This window comes from Diuraphis noxia, unplaced genomic scaffold, assembly GCF_037042655.1.
Source record: "Diuraphis noxia isolate RWA-SAM2 unplaced genomic scaffold, SU_Dnox_SAM2 contig0003, whole genome shotgun sequence".
Classification (NCBI taxonomy): Eukaryota; Metazoa; Arthropoda; class Insecta; order Hemiptera; family Aphididae; genus Diuraphis; species Diuraphis noxia.
In genome coordinates this window covers 60,031,342-60,050,287 of record NW_028301713.1, presented here as the reverse complement: position 1 = coordinate 60,050,287, position 18,946 = coordinate 60,031,342, and the positions used below count along the sequence as shown (strand labels likewise).

The 18,946-nt window shown below is 27.0% G+C and overlaps 1 protein-coding gene across 2 annotated transcripts in view; it reads left to right on the top strand.

Annotated features, from left to right (window-relative positions):
• Positions 1-135: 135 nt before the first annotated feature.
• LOC107168039 (uncharacterized) overlaps positions 136-18,946 on the top strand; it is a 41,411-nt gene continuing 22,600 nt past the window's right edge. For both annotated transcript variants that reach the window (XM_089224557.1, XM_089224556.1), the window contains exons 1-3: positions 136-642; positions 6,993-7,196; positions 13,554-13,718. In XM_089224557.1, coding sequence (XP_089080683.1) covers positions 7,010-7,196; positions 13,554-13,718 — 352 coding nt within the window. In that variant the 5' untranslated portion in view covers positions 136-642; positions 6,993-7,009. The remainder of the gene's footprint in view (positions 643-6,992; positions 7,197-13,553; positions 13,719-18,946) is intronic.

Sequence of the window (18,946 nt, the reverse complement as noted above, 5' to 3'; positions counted from 1 at the left end):
ACGCGCCAGATAATATCGTGCACCTGCAATATCGCAGCCACTGCGGTCACACTGCGCGTTTGACCCGAGACCGGTTTGTGTCGGAACCCGGGGCGGCGACGTTGTCCATTCGTTGTTTTCCGTGTCGGGGCACAATGCCGCCGCCGCCGCCGCGTCGTCGTGTGGTGCTGCTGCCGAAGTGCCGAACAGCAGTGCAGAGGTTCAGACAGTACAGTGCTGTTACTCTGTTAGTGTTCGGCGTCGATCGTAGCTGCGGTCGCGTCCTAAACCGGATGCCGGAAAGAACAAAAAAATCAATTTAAAAGTCGTCAGTGGTTGTTCTCCTTCGGTGGGTTGCCGTAGCAATTGCGTCCCGATTTATTCGCCCGGCCCCACGAAAACGTGTCGACAACCACATTAATCCTGCGACACATTGTCGACGCGTATTTTCCTCCCGTACGGGTTCACTCGGATTCTTAGCGTTCGCGTTCGGTAGTATTACCACGGGGGCCGTCGCCGGAATGTGCCGCGCTGAGTGAGATATTACCGTGTTGCGCGATTATGTTGTGGAAACCATCCAGCGCGTGCAGTTCTCGTCGATGTGCAGCAAACACTTACGACGGATTACTATCGTGAAAACAGTTACATTCTATAAAATTGTCTGTAAGTGTGATCGATACTAAAGTTATAATATAGTCACCTCTACGGGCTCTATGATACAATTGTAGATATACCTAATACTTAATAGCGAAATTGATTTGTAATCAAAGTTAGTTGGTCTGACATACAAGATTGAATTACCTACTTATTACCTAGATACCTACTTTAGTATTGCTAATACCGGGCGCCGGGTTACATAGGTAAATATAGCTACTAAACATTTAATGAATCAATAGTGATCTATAATATGCTAATTGTCCCTTATACGAATATACGATACATGATTTAGTGGTCCATAATGGATCCATTAAATTAATCAATTTTTTATGCAAGTCAGCGCTTTAGTGTTAAATGATTTTATTGTTACCTATTACATAGATTCTCAGTGGTTTTAAAGATATTGGTTTAAATAACGTTAAACATAATATAGGTATTTAACGATCTAGGCGTAGTATATTACGTGTATTTCATATCTTTAGAGGACGAAGAATGTTTTGGTGATCTATTAAGATACCGTTCATTGCGTGGTGCCTTTCTAAATCTTTTGTCCTATCTTAGTCTCACTTCAATGTCGGTTAGATTCGACATTCCAACAGTTATATTTACGTATAAAAAGATGGTTCTGGTTTAATTTTATTCGAAATTCATCACCTAATTTTCAATTTTAGGACATTTCATATAAAGCTAATAAATTGTTTCCGTGAAAGCTCTGAAATCTGAAAAGGGATCCAAACAAAGTAGGTTTATTGTGTTTATATGTTTACCACTAATCACTTTTCCTGTGGCCTATATAATTCCAAATTAACTATTCAAAATTTTGTAATAGTTATTAGATTCTTGGATGGTTAATCGCAATGGCGTGGCGAACTTGAACATTTTCAGAAACAAGTTTGGTTATTAACCCCCCCCCCCCTGCAGCACCAATAACTCAATAAAGTCATTCTCTATAAATATTTACCTGCCGTAGATCTTAGTTATTATTAAAATAGGTACTATGGTTAATATTAAATTATTAAATACTGATCATTACACATCCACTACCGCTTCAAAAACTATTCTTTTTACTACGCCACGAGTTAGCGCAACACACTATAATAGTACAGTTTTAGAGTATTATAGAGCAGAGGGACATCAAGTCGATCGTGACTTCTATCGTCTTTTAAAATTTTTTTCATAATCTACCTTATCTTTTAGTTGTTGTAATTTATTAAGTATGAGTAATTTTATGTCCCCATATCGATAGTGACAAACAAAAAAATTCAGAGGTTGGTTACAAGCCTTAAAAAGTTAACAACTTCTGTTATCTAGAGTATATTTTCAATTACGGATGCGGTTTAATTTTGATTAAAATAAAAATATTTTTGATTGAATTAAATTAAGTATTTAAATGGATGATCAATACCGACAATTGCTTTGGATATTGCTTGAAATTTATATTTTTGTATTTTTCGTGTTTAATAAATTATTGTAAATTTTAAAGCAAATGTATGATTTGTTGAGCTATAAATTACCTACTTTCAAATATGGCTGTGTAGTAGTGGTTTTCAGGTATAAAATGTACTTAAGCTAACGTTCACTCTTTTATTTTAACGATACACACCTGTCATTTATATAGGCTCTGATTAAGCATGCCATGTGCAATGTGCATAGGCTTCAAAAATGACATAAGATGGGTAAATATGTTATGTATAGATATTGTTTAATTTTGAATAAATAATAACCACAGTTATAACTTAATACAGTTGTTTAAAATCTACAGATAATGCATTTTTTATCTAATACAATATCGTATAATACGCTTCAATATGTAGTGTACATAAACTATGGACATAGCGTAATTAGAATTTAATTTGCATGAAAAGTATTCTAAACACAATGTATAAATATATAATAATCATCGACGATACCATTTTATCTAAAATCGGAATCTGAATGTTACAATTACTCGGAAACGAATAGATCTTTCTCATGACCTGTCCTGTGTATGTATTGTTTTAGAACTTTCACTTAGGTTCTTATAGTGTCCTACTCAGCCATTCTCACGATTGTAATATATTATAAAAATACCGGAATAGAACATACTTATTTTTTGGCGAAGGTGTACAAACCTAACTACGTACATTTTTTTGTTTGTTAAAAAAAAGTTACCTTTATTTAAACTATCTTTAATTAACAAAGCCTATTTTTCTTTTCAAATAAAATTAATAAAAATCATACGTATTTGTATTACGTAATATTATATTTTAGTTATGAGTGGAGCAAATTATGTATTGGATTAGTATCATGTATAAGTATAATATATATTTTTTTAAAGTCTGGACAGTTGACTTTAAAAAAATTTAAAAAAAATTCAAACTTCATCTTAAGAGTGATTTTTGATTGCAAAGTATTAAAAATAATTGGGAAAATTGAAAAAAATGGGAAATGAGAAAAATAAGAATTTCTATGCTAAACTAGTTTTTGATAAAATCGATTTTCATGTTTTTCTGTGTGTACTTGATTTTAGCACCAAATATTAATCTTAGCATTTTATAACCATAATATTAATATTATAGATTACAATTTATTTTGTATTTTTGTGCAATTTATAGATATTTTAAAATTATTTTTATTTTTTTTTGTTATTCCAATCTATTACAAAATTCATGAGTACCTATTGCTTATCATTTTTGGTTTTTAGTAAGATAATTTTTAAGGCCGAATTCTTTTAATTAGTTGTTCTTGCATCGGTGAAAATTTATCGAAGATATGTAAGTTAATTTTTTACTTCTCGATGATTTAAATAAAATAAGATGATAAGATAATTAAAAGGATAACATTTTTTAGGCAAGTTAAAAAAATAACTAGGTAAACAGATTTTTATTTATTATTATATGAGCGTATTTACTAAGAATGTATCATATCTATCTCTTATGTAGGTACTGTTTTCTTTAGATTATAATAACAATTAGATAACAGCTAGTCTTATTAAATAATACGAATTGAATAATAACGATTAAATAGTACAACGAACAATATGTTTTAAAAACATCCGGTAATATATTGACATATTGTTATGGATAATACAATATGTATGTTATTTTCAATTTTACTACAGTTTAAGCTAACCTTTCTAAAACTACTGTTAAACCTGCTTTAAGTTAATCTGCCCAATGGTCAACTGAATAATCGAGTGAATAATAGAGATCAAATTCAATTTCAGTATTTTTTTTTTTGTTTTATTCTCCCACATACAAATTATTAGTACGCCATCTGAAAAAGTAAATACTAAATAGTAATTCGTACAGATCCTTAAAAAGATACATTTGCAGTTAAAATAGCAATTTAAAAGTTTTTTACATTGATAAGTGATAACTTTATAGATGAGGAAATTTTAAGTTATGAAATAATGCTTTGATTTTCAACTTCAGTAGTTTTTCAAGTCAGAAAGTGAATCTAGTTAGTAGATTGGGAAAGTCAAAATTTAAAGTTTTTCCCAGAGTTTTTAAAAGCGCCGGGAAAAACAAAAAAATTAAGGAAAAACGGGAATTTTCACTCAAAATAGGATTTTGAGTAAATCGATTTTAGATATTGGTGTAACCGTGTAACTCTAAAACAAATTACCGCAGATATATCTACAATTTTTTATATACAATATAAAAAAGTTAAAATAAACGATACGTAGGTAAATGTTATTTTTAGACATTTTTAATTTTCAATTTTTTTTGTTTTTTATTATGTAAATTTCAATAAAATTGTATTCGTTGGGTCAAAAAGCTTGAAAATTTAAGGTTCCTCATAAATTTATTTAATAGTAGTTGGAAAATATTATAATAATACACAGGCTCGTTATTATGTAACCGTTTAAGTTCAAATTTTGACAATATGTATTTAATTGAAAATCCGTGAATTATTTATAGTTCTTATTTTGTTAAACTTTTATAGTTAAGGATTGAAAATATAAAACAAGGTTTCATGTAAGTAGTTAATACGAGACTCATTACTCTATAACAAAAAAATAAAAATAGTAACATTTTTTTTACAGTTATTTTAAGTTCAAATTTGGATGAAATTACAAATTAAATAATTTTTATTCTCGCAAGAATAAAATTTTTAGTGATATTGTTGCAATTTAAAAATATGATTCGTGAGTAGTTTTTTCTTGTCTATACTTTATATTCTAACTATAGCTGAACCCGTGCACTTCGTAGCGCGTTAAAAATTCAACCTTTTATACAGACTTTTATATGTCTCAAACTGCTGTGTGTTAAATTCGTTTCCTGATATTATGCTAGCAGTTTATTTATTTGTATACATAAAATAAGTAGTAATTTTACCATGATATTCAATTTAATTTATCATTATGCAAATTTATTCGTTTTATCGAGAAAATTTTTGACATTCAAATATTTAATTGGATAGTATTAGGGCCTATAATTTTAACTTAGCCTATATTCTGCCAATTAGGTCTAATAAATCTTTGTAGATACCGATTAATTTTGTCGCAATCGGTTCAGAAATTTGAATTCTGGCAATTTTTACTTTTCCTCCAACACAAACCTAGCTGTTGCCTTTTAAAATTTGAATGCTCTACAATTTATGCGAAATCACCTCGGTAATAAACTAATAACCATCCTTGGATGAATACTGTAATTATTATTATACCAAATTTCGTTGCAATCGGTCCAGCCGTTTAGGAATGCATAAAGGACAAATTTGTCAATATTATAGCTGTCCTATATATAACTATAAAATATAGTTGAAATCTTGGAATAATTATAATAATAGTAACATCAACTACATATTTTTTTCCTTGAACAATCGGATAGAAACCCATTTATTTATATATAGGTATATATATATATATATATATATAGATAGATACACAGATAGAAGATAATTGTTATGGTTAATGTCATTAATGACTTATATTAATACTATACAGTATATTGTATAATATAAACTATGAATGACTGAGTCGTGTATAATCTAATGAATCTGATTTGGAACTTATTTTATAGGTACTTACATTATTTTTTATTTTTTCATTTAACAAATACACCTCAACTACCGGGGTTATTGGCGTTTCAAAATAAATATTATAGTATTATTATTCAACTTAAAACTTAACTAATTCTTTGAACTTGTGAATAATAAACCACGCGAGCACCTATGCAATTTCATCTCATTGCTCTATCAATTTAAAATAATTATCTTTAAAGTTCAAATACTGATGATATACGTGTATGGTTGTGAATTTATTATGTTTATATATTATTACTCGTATTATGATATATACCTCATCCTACATCACGTGTATACCCTTTGTAGTTATGAGTTCTTATTTATATGTGTCTATATTCTATTTCATTTTTAATTAAATAGAAAATTACATTAGTACTATAATAAATTGTTATACGCCCTTGATATAAATAAACTTATTACTTTTTTGTTTTATCATAATTGTATGTCAATGTGTCGAAAATTGGTATAGCAATTATGTGATTATATAGGTAGTCAGGTAAATATGTATTACATCATAGTAATTTTGTTAATTTGATACCTCAATTTATACCTAATTAATTTAAAATTTATAAATACGTGTATTGTTTAAAATTTTATTAACTTTTATGATTTTTGTGACGTTTATGCGTTAATGTAAACTATATACCTACTTAAATTGCATATTCTTATGATTATAAATTACTAATATGTAAAATTCAATGTTGGTATAAATTAAAAATTATTCTTATGGTATCTATCAAATTTTAGATCCCACCTAGTAAACTGTTTATTATGCAACGATTGTTAGCATGTTATGTTATATACGTATAACATGTTATATACGTATAACCTAACCTATTTAATTATGTGTTTTTAGGTAGTGATTCTAGTATAGATAGTATATTTGCATACTATCACGGTGTTTTGTATTTATATGATGTTAATTATGCATACCATAAAATAAATTAAACAATTTATAAAATAAGTTGTTAGATATTTCCATATCACATTAAATCTTGAATTGTATCTAACATTTAATATTTATATAAATTTACATCGTTTTACCAAAATTGTATTAAACGTTTTTTTTTTTCAGTTTAAATACAAATTGGTATATTTTGAAAGTTATGATCGTTAATTTCGTGTCATTATTTAAAGTTCTAACATGTTTGTAATTATAAAATAATTACAAACTCTAACTTCAAAAAATATTAATGTACAAATTTCATAAGTTCCTAATTCCCATATCGTCGAACACTAAAGTTACATAAATATTATACCATACAATAATGCGTTAAAAGTGTTAACAATATAATATGATTAGTGATTATACACCATGCCTACGATTCAATAATACAATTTATTTACAGGTCGTTAGTTTGTGGATATGGCTGAAAACATTGCGTTCAGTGACTGGTCGGAAAAGCTTGACACTGCTGGAACTAATCATTGGCTTCCTGCTTACGGGTTCCAGCAACCGCCAGTGGCGATGGTTGGCAATAGCCTCCAACAAAACGATCCCACATTCGACGCTAACCCTCGTGATCACACTGAATTTTTTGACGACAACAATGGTAATTTTAATGCCCTACTACTGTATACATTTTGTATAATAAATATAAACACGTATTACATTATATATTTATACACACATGCGTATGTATAGTATGTATAAATAATGGTTTACTAAAATACAGGTACACACAAACACACGCGCGCGCGCGTATATATATATATTACTTTATTGCTTTAATAGTAACTTAGACGTATCGTCGTATATGATGTATGAAACCTCATTCACACAGTTTTCAACCAAGTCGACCACATTTGCTATGTATTGTGTTCCATCGGCCATGCTGTCTATACAGATTAGTGTAACTAAAAATAAAATAACTATACCTATCGTTCAATTATTAATTTGATGGAATTTTAACAAGGAAGTAGGATGGAATTTTTAGTCTCTTATAGTTTTTCAAGAAAAAAAAATACCAAATCAAGAAAATATTGAAAAATAAACGGCTTTGTTTGACTAATTAAAAATGTTATGATATAGGTATTCATATCGTATTTTGCATTTCGTATTTATAATATATTCTATTAAGATTGTAATAACTAATAATTGAATAATTTAAGATATTAAGAATCAGGGTGATTATGTTTATTTCATTTTACTGTTATTTATAATATTTGCTATATTTTAAGGCTAAAATTATTTAATAAGAATAAGTATCTCAAAAAAAAAACTATTGTATAACCAGTATAATGATAATGTATAGGCGTCCGTCACATCACATATCCAATCACAACAAGTACGTTGAACCGTGTGTAGAAACGACTACGATTGTTAACAAGACCAAATTCGTTGTTTTAGTTATTGCCTATTCCCTGTTGGTTACGTCAACCCACTGGTATATAATTTTTCTATTCCCATCAGTTGGAATTACATGTTTTTTAATTTTTATGTTGTTAATATTTTTATATTTGTTTGTTGTTATTCGCCCGTATCACAACGATGCGTATGATACCTGAAGTACCTAACATATTTTTGTGTTTTTCTATTAACATGTAAAAATTCTTACATGCCCAATACATGAAGCCAATAAACATCATGCATATTTTAGTACATCATCAATTCTGACTATGAGTATTCAAAAAAATAATACAATTTTTTAATGTTCATACCTTGTTTAAAAATCATAATTCATAATATTTCAAAAAGCCTACGCAATATCACGAATAGTATTATTATTTATATACCTTGGCAGTCTTCTGTCAAGTACCTTGGTGTCACGCTGGACAAGAGGTTAACCTGGGGGCCTCACATAGCTTCTAAATTACAACAAGCATACCAGCGCCTCTCAATGTTATTTCCTATCCTAAACAAAAAATCAGTTATACAAAAAAAATGCTCAATATTAATTTACAAGCAATTATTATGCTCACTAATTACCTATGCTTGTCCTATCTGGGGAAACTGCTCAGTGACACACTTAAGAACAATACAAATTTTCCAAAACAAAGTATTAAGAATAATAACAAACGCACCATGGTTCATACGCAACGAAAATCTACATAAAGATATCTACATCTTCCGTAGTTCACTCCAAAAATCAACTGGCTCAATATACTTCAACTTACACATACGTCCACCACCTCAAAGACGACTAAAACGCGGTCGCCCGCACGATCTTATTCGATAACGCTATTAAATAACTAGTCACTACTGTAATTTATTATCGCTCTTAATATTGTAATTGTAAATACTTATATCATGTTAAAATTAGTCAAAAAAAAAAATTATGTTATTTATCCATAGATGTAGATAGCCTTATAGGCTAGGAATGTCTTATTATAAAATAAAATAAAAATAAAAATAATTATTTATTACCTTTACATTTGTTTATGTACTCAAATCATTCTAATAAACTGAGTAAGATTCTTCTGAACGTTTCACAATTTGTCTATACTATGCGTTAGACACACGTCATGCGGGTACAAGTGGTGTAAACTTCCTCTGTATTTTGATTAAAATATCACACTGCTAAAAGACACGTTTCGTTTATTAAAAATTAAATGCAATTTTTCTAGAAATCTTAATTATATAAGTTACAGCATATATATTCTTTGTATTTAGTTATTTTTAAATAAATATACGTTTTTCACGAAGTTACAACTAGAGTGGTACATTTATATTTAATTTAAAGTGTGTTAATCAGCTATAAATACTACATAATAGAGTGTTAATATCTTACACTATAATTAAAAATATCATTATCGCAATAAGTTCGAGGAATTAATATGTAAATATTATCATTTATAATTGAAATATTTTGCTGTAAAAATTTATTTTTATTGATTAATGATTTCTACATGAAGTTTAATTCTTCTGAGATGCTAGGGTATTTGCATATTATAAACTAAATCAACATAAATTATAGTAAATTGAATGTTTATTTTCCAAGTAAACGTTAATATTCATTAATTATTATGAACACTTAAAATTATATTTTTAATTTTAATCTTTTTCATGAAACTACGATTTTATTAATCTTATAACATTTTCTTATTCAAATTTGTTATTAAAATATATTTTCATACTATGACCGAATATTTTCACCATATTTTTTTTATCAATAATGCAGTTATTCGAAATCTGTTTAAAAAATTTTTAAATACAAGTTAAAGACCATAATTTTCAATTCTTGAAATTTTTCTCACTACTTAGGAGTGTTTTAGGAGTATTAGGAGTGTCGTGTAGAGATACAAACTTCTATTTTCCAAATGAGAACTGTAAACCCCGTGAACCCTTTTCAACTGTAAATTATACAGCTGATAAGTTTTTTTTTTAATGTTGACGTGTCAGAATCAAAATTTGTGCGAATGTATAAAAAAATATTTAAGAAGAGCGTTTTATTTCTAACTGTAGAAATTCCGTTTGAAATATATTCTACGTAGTTATAGTTGGGATCATTATATATTTTAATATAAATAATGTAATTGTTGTACGAGTACATGATATTAAAATTATAGGTACCAGGTATCTAATTTAATATTATCATTTGTTGCAATCTAATAGCCTTAGCAGTTGAAGCTGTACCATGAATAAAAAAAAAACATATTATCATAAAACTAATATATAATATTAATATCATAAATCATATAAAAGTATGTATGTACCGGGGTATATGTACCTATTTCAATAGTTAAATAGTAGGTATATTATTAATACACATACCATTGACCAATACAATTTTGAATAATATAATTTTGATTTGTACTTTGAATAATGTCAATAATTTGCAAATTTCACTAAATGGTATGTAACATGGGATTTGATATATTGTGTATTATATCCGTAAAAAAATTGCTCAAACCTCAGAAAAAAGAGGCCATCAACGGGGCAGAATATTACTACCGTTATTTGGCTTCACGGAAACTACTTGCGTTTTAAATCCATTTCGTTTCTCGTCGCCACCGTTCATTCGTGCTAGTTTTTTTTTTACAGCATTCTATTATACGATAACAGAAAAATATTATGCTACAAACTGCCAAAAACAAATCATCCGTGTTATAATTGATAATTATTTATAGACATTTCAGCGAAAAAAAATAAATACTCAATTAGTAAATTATAATATATTTATTTTATTACTTTAAAATATATAAATATTACCAATATATCTTCAAAGAAAACTAATCCAGTGTATGTATAATAATTGTATATTATCCGCATCATATTGTTTTGTTTTTCATATATTATATTTTATACTATTTTGAACAAGTTAGGCGTTTGAATTCGGATCATGAATAAGGTAATACAAATGTACTATGTTCATAAAGCGTGATGACCTTACGTTAGGAGTAAAACACCGTAAACAACGTGAATTGTGTTTTGATTTTTAATGATGACTAACCATAATAATAGGTATAAAGTTGATTGAAAACGGCATTTTTTTTTAAATAAATTGAATAGCGGTATTTTTTTCATTAAAAAAATATTATGGATATATAATATTTTCTTCAATTAAATTTTTAAAATTATTACTTTTGATCTCAATTGTTTCTTTACTTATTATATTATTTCTTGTTTTAGTATGATAGCAAAAAAAAACTAAATATATTTAGTATACTTACAAAATGCATATCAGAAAAATTAATAAAGAACATGAAAGATTTTAATTTTTTATTACTTATTAATAATAAAATAAGTACCTAGGTATGTGTTGGTAGCTTCATTTAAACCTATTAATTGATGATAATTAATAATTTTATTAGATAAATTTAGATAATAGTGTTTGTTGATAATAGCTTTTAATTATTTTAAAATGTTTTACATTTATACCGTAACATCAATTTTTACAGTTTGAACAAATTACAAATTAATTATGTAAACATGATACCACAAACTACCTGAGCTGGTTATCATGTCAGGCTATCAGCAGTCACCTATAGTCATCAAAAAAAGCTAACCTATATATTAATACTTTTGAGCAAGTTTTATATAATATATATATATATATATATACATAAAATATTATAATTACACAATTATGAAAAATTAGACAATTTTGTATTTTCGGACTTTTTGACCGATTACCTGGGCAGACAACCACTTATTAAAAGCATTTCTTTAATACTTGGGAATATTACATCTTGACAATGATTCAAACCTTCTATTACTGTGGTTGGTAGATAACCTCCTTGAAATTACAATATTCATTTATTATCAGATAATTAATACTGAAAAAGTGAAAAAATAAATAATAGATTTCATATTTGCCTTCGTTTTTAACTCTGGTCTATTTTGCAATACATATTTCAAGTTTAGAGGAAAACCGTTGTTTTTCTATGAGAGTAAATGAGTATTCTGTATCAACAATTTCTGCAATATTCAACAATGCAGCTTGGTATAAGAAGTAATAATTTATAAACGGTTAAATTTTTTTAGCTTAAAAATCTATCTTTTAGATCATCAAGTACATGATCATATACAGTGTATTATAAACAGAAATTCTAAAATATTCTTCTACGGATAAAATATTTATATTTAGTCTGTGTATTTGATGCTTAGTAATACGAGGTAACTTTAGTTCCACATCCAATTTTTCCATAAATTGTTTACTTTGCTCAAATATTGTTTTGAAACTTATTTCACTGTTAAACCGCCTATTTTCCATAACGTTTATAATATCCTTAAAGCAATCTTCAGCAAAATGTAGGTCGTTTTGAATACTTTGAAGTAGTTTACTTGCAGGTGACATTAAGTAGGGTAAATCTGATATTATAAATTGACATGAAGTTAATGAATTTAAAAGAGAATAAGCTTTCACTGATGAATTATTTTCTTGCCATTCGGTTATAAAGTTCAGTAATTTATTGATATATTGTGGAGAATTCTTAAATAATAAATCACTATCGTGTCTTTCTATCCATCTTGTTTCACATAGACTCATTAATTGTTTTTCTTTACCAAATGGCAAATACTATATGAATAATATTCATTATAAATTAATCCAAACAGTCAATTATATCCTACCATTACACTGGATTATAATATATTTTCATTTCTGGACACCAATGCCTCGCCATCTTAAAAATCATCACGTTTTGTTGCGCCCTCCGTATGATCTCGCTTCCGTATTCCGTATAGATTCTTGTCCGAGTAATTATTAATAGTCATGTGGAGTTTCTGTATCAAATAGGTTATAGATTATAGACCAGGGGTGGCCAATATGAATACGTCCACGAGCCTGCACATGGATAAATACAATGATATCAAGAGCCAAAATGTATATAAATAAATGTTATAATTTTAATAATTTATCGTATATCGTTAATATGTAAATATTGTTTTTTTTTTTTAAATTAGATGCGAGCCGCATATAACTATGACGCGACTACGCGAGTCGTAAGTTGGCCATCCTTGGTATAGACTATATATTAAGTATTGAAGTAGCGTGTATTGTTTATCACGTGTCTTTGTTTTCATCTTATTAGTTATTACAGCACACAAACACGTATGTCGGCGTGTATATGTGCTGTGTATAATAACCGACGAAATATGTTAAACGATTTGCCGACACATCGGCAAAACATTATGCAACTCTAGATATGCCCATATAACAAATAACTGTATGAATTGTAAATAACTTCTATAGATAATAAACACTGTGTCACTTCAGTGACTACTGCAGACTTGTAAAACTTGTAAAAGAAACAACACGGTGCCTATATAACAAATTCTGACGTGTTGTTTAAAATTTCTTAGAAAATAACATAATAGAAGCGGTATTAACATTTTTTAAGTTTCTTTAAATATCAAAAACAAAGAATAATAGATTTCATTTATCATTCCTTAAATTATTTGATGTCGTACACGTATTTAGCTGTAACTGTTCCTAATTGATTGAATTAATTTTACCGTGTTATAGAAGACGATGTTTGCGATAACAGTGACGAAGATAACTGGTCATCGTTCAATCAAAGTAGTTATGGAGGAAACATCGTAAGCAGTACATCTTATATTTTTCTAGAAACGATCCTTGAAGAAACATCTGATGATTTACGGACGGATTCAGAAAGAAGTAGTGAAGAAGGTAACATTTTATATAAAATAACTATAATTAATATTTACATTAACTATAAAATCAATAATTATTACATTTTGGTATTAATAATACTATATCAATGAGGAAATCAATTCTTCAAAATATCAATATTTATTGATTTGCATAATTTATCTATTCAAATAATTGTATTGATATTTATAATAGGTGAAAAATAACCCTTAGTGTATTTAATTCGAAAAAAAAACTTAGTGCAAATGTAAAATTATATCCAATCATAATAAAAAAGCTGGAAAGTGGATATTGCTCTGCTTTACAGTAGGTCACAAACGATTCTGAGGGAAGACGGTTTATCTATCTAGGATATATTATACATTATTATTACTTATTAAAATATTTAACTTTCCGGTGGACATTTTTTTTTTTTTTTTTTTTTATGATAAAGGTAGACAATTTTATAAAGAATCTTGAATTAAATTTTCAAATTTTAGATTTAAAAATAAAAATTTTTATGAATTTCTATCTAAGATAATTTGAACTTTAAATGCTTATAAAAAAAATCGTGCCTATGTATTTTTAAGATTTTTCAACTGCTATCGAAGAAATATGTTGGAAGCCTTATATTAAACTTTGAAGCTTTTTGACCCAACCACTAAAATTTTATTGATATTAATAGAAAAAAAAACTAATAAAAGTTGAAACATTAAAATGTCAGTAAACAGCTCGAAACTAATCGAAATATTTTGAAAATCTTTTCAAATGTAGAAAATGCTTTTATAAACATTCAAAGAAAATTACAAGTATTTGCGGTCATTTGTTTTAGAGTTACACCAAAATAAGGAAATCGCTAAAAGTGAAAATCCAACGTTGTAAAAATTTTAATTTAAAATGCTTATAAAAATTTAATTGGAATTTCCGGTGGACTTTTTATTTGTGATAAAGGTTGAAAAACTTTTAAGGAATCTTGTATTAAATTTTTAAATCTAAGATTTAAAAAGAAAATTTTTTATGAATTTCTAGCTTAAAATAATTCGCGAATTTTCGCGATTTTTACATATTTTGTCAAAATTCAAACTTTGAGTGCTTATATATAAAAATGTTGACCATGAATTTATTTTATTTTTCAACTGCTATTGTAACAATATGTTAGGTGCTTTGTATTAAATTTTCAAGCTTTTCTACTATCAAATACATTTTTATCGATATTAATTTAAAAAAAAACTAATAATGATCGAAAATTGCATATGTCTATAAATAGTTCAATTTAAGTCGACATTTTTTTAAAATTACATGGTGGATAGAATATACTTATATAAACACTCATTGTAAATTTCATGGTCAATTGTTTTAAAGTTACATTAAAAACCAAAATCGATTTTGTCAAAAACTGATTGCGTGTAAAATATACCGTTTTTTCCTTAATTTTTAGTCTGTTTATTCTGATCATTTTATTTTATTATTTTGTTAGAAAAATATTGAGAATTTTTACTTTTGACCGCCCAAAGAACCAATTAGATTCACTTTCTGATCTAACAAGGCACTGAAGTCGAAAATTGAAACATTTTTACTGCCCCAAAACGTGATGGCAGACATACAAAAAAAAACACACACACATCATGGTAAAATCAATACATTCCTCGCTCCGTTCAGAATCTAAAATTTATTTAACATTTAATAAAACATCTAAAAATCTCGTCAAAATCAGTCCATTTATTTTGAACTCTTACACAGACAAACAGACATCAAATATATCTGTGCGTGTGTCGTGCAATATTACATTTAATTTTACGCATTCAAAAATCACTGCTTGTATAAAATGTGAATACTTTTTATTTGTGATACACTAGAAACCCCATGAATTAACTGACTTTGACTTAAACCTGGTTACAATTTACCTATATAGTATATATTAAAATATTAAATATATTTATCGTTTTCCATATTTCCACTATTTTATTATCAAACATTGTAATGCAAAAATAAAAATAAAACTCCCCGTCAAAATCGGTTTAAGATCTATTTTAAAACCGTTTCTGGACAATGAAATAAACAGACAGACAGGCAGGCAGTCAAATATAACTATGCATACTTCACGCAATAATATATTTAATCATGTATACATTAAAAGTCACAAAAGGTACTTATAATTTGTGATACATAATATAACTAAAAGGAGAAAATAACATTGATTTTTAATTTTAAAAATGTCGACTTTTCAAAACTGTGTGGTAACCAATAGGTAATATAAATAAATTACTCCTCTCCCCCAATTAGGTTTATAACATGTTTCAATTCTTTATAAAATAAATAATACAATTTTGAATGTTAAATCCAATCATTCCAATTTCCAATCGTAATAACTATTTTATTTTCTGTTACCAATAATGTTACAAACAACCCAAAAAAAAAAAAAAATTATATTTCCGTTTGTCGAAACTGAATTCCTTTGTCGGTCATATCTTTAAAAAGTGATTTTTTTAAACCCCTACTTATTGCATCTAGAGCATTAGAGGAATCACTGTTAAAAGCTCATAGATTTTGTCGTTTTTGAGGAATAGTAATTAATGAATGACTTTTACATAATGCATATATAGAACAAAAAAGGTTGTAAGCCAATGTTTACAATGGGAATTTTTTTAATTTCTCCGTATTAAACATCTAGATTCTAGAATAATTGGAGGCATTACTTTTTATACATTTATAACTATTAAAAAGTTCGTATGTTTTGTCGTTTTTGAGGAATAGTTATTTGTATTTGGATTTTATAACTATAGATCCAATTTTTACATTTAGAGTGAATGTATTAGGTATACTGATGAATTGGTGTAACAATGTTTTTTTTTTGTCATCAAGTTTTTAAGCAGAACATTTTTTTTAACCTTCAACAACGAGAGTATAGTTTCTCTTACGAAATTTGTTCTAAATAGTAATTTTGGGATCAAAAGTGGGATAATTTCCATTAACTTACTTAGCACAAATTTGGAAATATAGCGGAAAACGAGAATATATATTTTAAAATAATTTTTTGAACGAGCGAATATTATTTTATATACCTACATTAATCGAGAAAAACTAATAATAATCGAAAATTTCATATGACTATGTTTAAAATATTTTGAAAATTTAATGGCGTATAAAATATTCTAATACAAACATTCAGCGAAAATTCTTCGTATCTATGGTCACTTTTTTTAGGGTTACAACTAAACCAAAAACAATTTTGTCAAAAATCGATTTCATATAAAAATTCCCATTTTTCCTAAATTTTTTTTGTCTGTGCTTTTGAAAACTACTAAGAATTTCAAATTTCGATCTCCCCAGTGCACCAACTAGATTCAATTTCCCACTGGAATGGATACTGTTGAAAAACATCGAAGCATTGTTTCGACTACTTATCGTGTACATAGTCGCAAAAAAAATAAAACACCTCATTGTTAAGTCAATACAATACGCCCCGTTCAAAATTCGCTATTAATATAACTCAAATTTTCTTATTCCTATTAAAATAACTCAAAAAGAGTCAAGATATTTTGAAAATTGTGTGGTGCAAAGACATTAATAATATTAACATTCAGTGAATATTTCGTGTATCTTATTTCTAGAGTTACACAAATAAAAAATTTTAATTGTATATTAAAGTTGTATTATAATTTTCTGAATATTAGGAATAACAATTTTAAAAATATTTAGACTAATTTCAAGACTATTTAAATATGCTTCAAACCTATTCACATTATATATATAAAAACTTCTAATCTATATTCTAGTTGACACTTATCTCAAATTGATTATTTTAATATTTCTAATAAAAAAAACTCCTTTATAGATTTCTTTCCTCTCTGGTTACAAACAAATGCAGACTTTAAATATTAATATTTTGATCAAATTGTTAGTTGTTTGTCGGTGAGTAATATGTCAACTAATCTTGTATTCGTGTATTTCTGTCACACGGTTTCACAACAAAATATGTTTTGAATATTTGAATTTGAACTTCCTAAATACATTTATACATCGAATATCCCATTAAATATAAACAATACTTTATCAAATACAAAATATAATATAAGTGTAGCATTTTTATAATTTTAGTAAAACCAGTTTTTTTATATAACTATCCAAGCTTATATATGTAATATGTTTAAAAAAAATTGTATTATTGTTCTTGACACTGAAAAATATAAAGAGTTATAAATGACTCTTTGATATATTATAATATATTAAAATAAATACTTATGTGTTTTTATGTTTTTATTACCACACATTGGACGCTATGATGGTTAATATAACCACAGGAGATCACACCCATTTTTTTTATTTGTAAATTGATCGCATGTGCTAATGTACTAACTAGTCTGAGACACAAGATGACTCATTCTATAGTATGAATTTATATATTAGATACCTCACGCCTTAAATTCCAATCATTTAAAATCCCAGTTTTATTTTACGTTTCTGTCGTTCCTTAAAATGTTTAAACAGGCAACATAAAATGCACAGATATGTTTTACAAACATATTTTAATATTTAAAAGGAGTAAATATAAGTATATAACAATAATTAATAAGTATAACATTATTGTTATATTACTATGTATGCATTTTTCAAATTATAGATTAACATTCTGATTATTGTAATAATATTAGTGTGAGATAATGATTAGGTACTGACATTATAAAAACAGAGGTATTTGCTCTGCTGTGCAGTAGATATCAAGTAAAACTTTGTAGTTTGTAAAAGCTACTGTTATGGATGTTTTCAATTTGAATTCAATAATAAATCTTGATAAATTATTATTATTATATTTATAAGTCAAATAAACAATTCAGGCGTACCGAATAATAAGTCAATAAATGTTTTGAAAATTTTGAGGTGAATTGTAGAAAATATTAATGATATGCGTAGCTAATAGCAAAAAGTTGCAAGTTCTTAGAATTAATATTTCTGAATAACAAAAAATTGACTAAATTTTTCAAAGAAGAAATCCTCATTTTTCATTATAATACCCAACTCTATTCAAATTTAAAAAGTCTTAATATCATAAATAAAACCAACATATTTTAAAAATATACTATGCCGAGTAAATGATGTTATAAATATTTGATAAATACCTATGTAATGTGGGCCCCATGTTAAGCACGGTTATTGGTTTTTTTTTTAATAATAATAAACAACAAAATAAATTTTTTGAAAACTTTCCTGTTTTCCGTAGGTATATGCTTTTTTTGTTTTTACCGATAATTTTGAAATCACCAGGAATT